Below are 2,564 nucleotides of genomic sequence, written 5' to 3' on the forward strand. Positions count from 1 at the left end.
TACGATACGACGGAGCCAAGGTACACAGCCGACAACTGGTATAAAATGGTGAAAACTGCCTTCAAGCACGGAATCAATCTTTTCGATAACGCCGAAAACTACGCTAATGGCCGCTCCGAAGAGATTATGGGCGATGCAATTAAGCGAGGTATCCAAGACGGTGTGTGGACGCGCGATGACCTCGTGGTAACCACGAAGCTATTCGTCGGCACCAAGGGCTTCGTTGAAGGAGGTCCCAATGACCAAGGACTGGGCCGGAAGCACATCGTCGAGGGCCTGAAGGCGTCACTACGTCGCCTTCAGCTGGACAACGTCGATGTGGTTTTCTGTCATCGCTCGGAGCCGTACACGCCCATCGAAGAGACTGTGCGGGCGATGAACTTCGTGATCGAACAGGGCTGGACTTACTATTGGGGCACGAGTGAGTGGCTCGCTTCGGATATCCAGGAGGCCTGCGAAATCGCTGACCGTCTTGGCTTGATCCGTCCCGTTGCTGAGCAGCCCCAGTACAGCCTGTTTGATTGCAATAAAGTGGACTTTGAGTTTGTTGACCTGTACAAGAAGTACAAGCTCGGGCTGACTACTTGGTCCCCACTCTCGTTCGGTGTCCTGTCCGGCAAGTATAGCGCTGGGAAACCCGCTGAGTCACGTTTCACGACACCATTCTTTAGAGACGTCCCAATGGTTCCTTCTTTTGAAAAGCGCGTGGAAATTGCCGATAAGATCAAACCGATCGCAGCCGAGCTGGGATGTTCACTCCCGCAACTGGCTTTGGCGTGGTGTGTTTCGAACGAAAATGTTTCGACGGTGCTCGTCGGTGCCAGTCGCCCTGAGCAGCTTGAAGAGAACCTGAAAGCATTGAATTTCGTTGAAAAGATCACTCCCGAAGTGAAGGCGAAGATTGATGCCATCGTGAACTTTGTTCCAACTGTCCCAGTCGCTAATGAGCTGGCGACTTTGCGTGGCAGGTTCCTGTAGAGGAGAATCGAATGAAGCAATGCACCGTTTCCATTCAAGAAATCGGAAAACTGGTCACTTCAATTTCCAATGAAGGAATATTAAACTCTGACAACTGTGCTTTTGTTTCGGATCTGTTCTTTTCTTTTTCATAATTTCCAGTTCCACCAACTGGGGATTAGATATTGCGCACTATCTCGTAGCCCCGGTAGGCAAATGTTACTCTTATAAACAGATCAACCTTCCGTGATCACTACCCTTATTCACTGTCCACACTGCGTCTCCACTTAGCCCTCGCTTGGACAATATCTCGTGCAACAGTCCAGAATGTACCATACAAATTCGTGCAAAGCAACATTGGATCGACAGGTTAGTAAATACTTAAGATATTATTTGCATGCTAGAACTGTTACCGGCTTATACGGCGTGTACACATCTCCGGATTGACCGTGTTGACAAAACACTTCAGCGGAGACTTGGAGACATCGAAAACCGGAACACCTGCTTCTGATCCATAAGCAATAGCGACGAACTCACTAAGGCAGTTTTTCGTTGTACATTGGAAAACATCCTCAAAAGGGGATCTAGAAGCAGTTCGCCTGCTTGCTCGAGTTCGATCCACGGGGTCAATCTCCTCGACAGTGTTAAGTCAGAGCAAGAACCTCTTTATACTTACCTGCAACAATTCGTGATATAAGATCCAATCTCCAGGACACCTCAGAACGACATTAAGGCGAGAATTCTATGTTATCAGGCTTCTATAGCACAAAAACACATTTTAAAAAAACATATAAGCCATTTGTCATCATCGACTGTTACCAGCTTCATTACCGGCTCCAGCGACCGTCCCAGCCTAAGCCCCACATGTGACAGATGCAGTAGAATGTGAATGTGTTTGCAGCCATACTCATCGCTATGACATGTATATCCTCTCGAAGCACTGCGGGTCGTCTTTTGTGCTTACAGTTCTTGCTTTGATGAAATAGCTGGGAGTACACGACCCAGCCAGGCTCGAATGTCTTTGATTTCCTGTGGAGACGACGTATGGTCCATGTTCGGGTACGTGTGGAACGTGATGTCCTTGACTCCAGCGTCAGTCAGTCGTTGCTTGGACTTTAGTGCCCACTCGTATCGAGCCCGCGAGTCGGCGTTGCCATGACAAATTAGCAGAGGCACGTCAGCCGTCTCAGGAGCAAACTTGAACTCCTATTAGTAAAAAAAGCATACCATATACGTTAACTCATCTTTTGCTTATCGGGCAGTATCAACAGGATGGAGACGAACCTTTTCACGAGGGATGAACGACGACAGCACCATGATGCCGCCGATCGGCTGCTTGGTCTGGAAGCCCGTGAAGTAGGACACTGCGCCGCCCTGACTAAAGCCGCCCACTACGATGCGTGAGCGTGGAATGCCTGCCTTAACCTGCTAAAAAAAATTCTTATTAACTCCAGCCAATACCAGTAGGTACTAGAAGACCCCTGTGCTTTACCTCCTGGGCAATCATCGACTCCAAAGCATCGCGTGTCTGATCGATTCCAGCAGCGTACCCAGCTCCTCCCACGAAGGCCTCAATGTCGTACTACAAAACATGAAAAACTATGAGC

General features: G+C 48.9%; 2 protein-coding genes across 2 annotated transcripts in view; one reads left to right on the plus strand and one right to left on the minus strand.

Moving 5' to 3' along the window:
- Positions 1-45: 45 nt before the first annotated feature.
- Positions 46-1,072, plus strand: PPTG_07886 (hypothetical protein; the record flags this gene model as incomplete). The annotated part of the gene is made up of 1 exon (XM_008902263.1): positions 46-1,072. One exon carries the CDS (start codon positions 46-48, stop codon positions 976-978), a length of 933 nt encoding a protein of 310 aa, XP_008900511.1. The 3' UTR covers positions 979-1,072.
- Positions 1,073-1,917: 845 nt separating this feature from the next.
- PPTG_07887 (hypothetical protein) overlaps positions 1,918-2,564 on the minus strand; it is a gene marked incomplete at both ends in the record, with an annotated part of 2,171 nt that continues 1,524 nt past the window's right edge. The window contains 2 exons of the mRNA XM_008902264.1: positions 1,918-2,163; positions 2,242-2,382. Coding sequence (XP_008900512.1) covers positions 1,918-2,163; positions 2,242-2,382 — 387 coding nt within the window. The remainder of the gene's footprint in view (positions 2,164-2,241; positions 2,383-2,564) is intronic.

Source organism: Phytophthora parasitica, assembly GCF_000247585.1.
Source record: "Phytophthora parasitica INRA-310 unplaced genomic scaffold supercont2.13, whole genome shotgun sequence".
Lineage (NCBI taxonomy): Eukaryota > Oomycota > Peronosporomycetes > Peronosporales > Peronosporaceae > Phytophthora > Phytophthora nicotianae.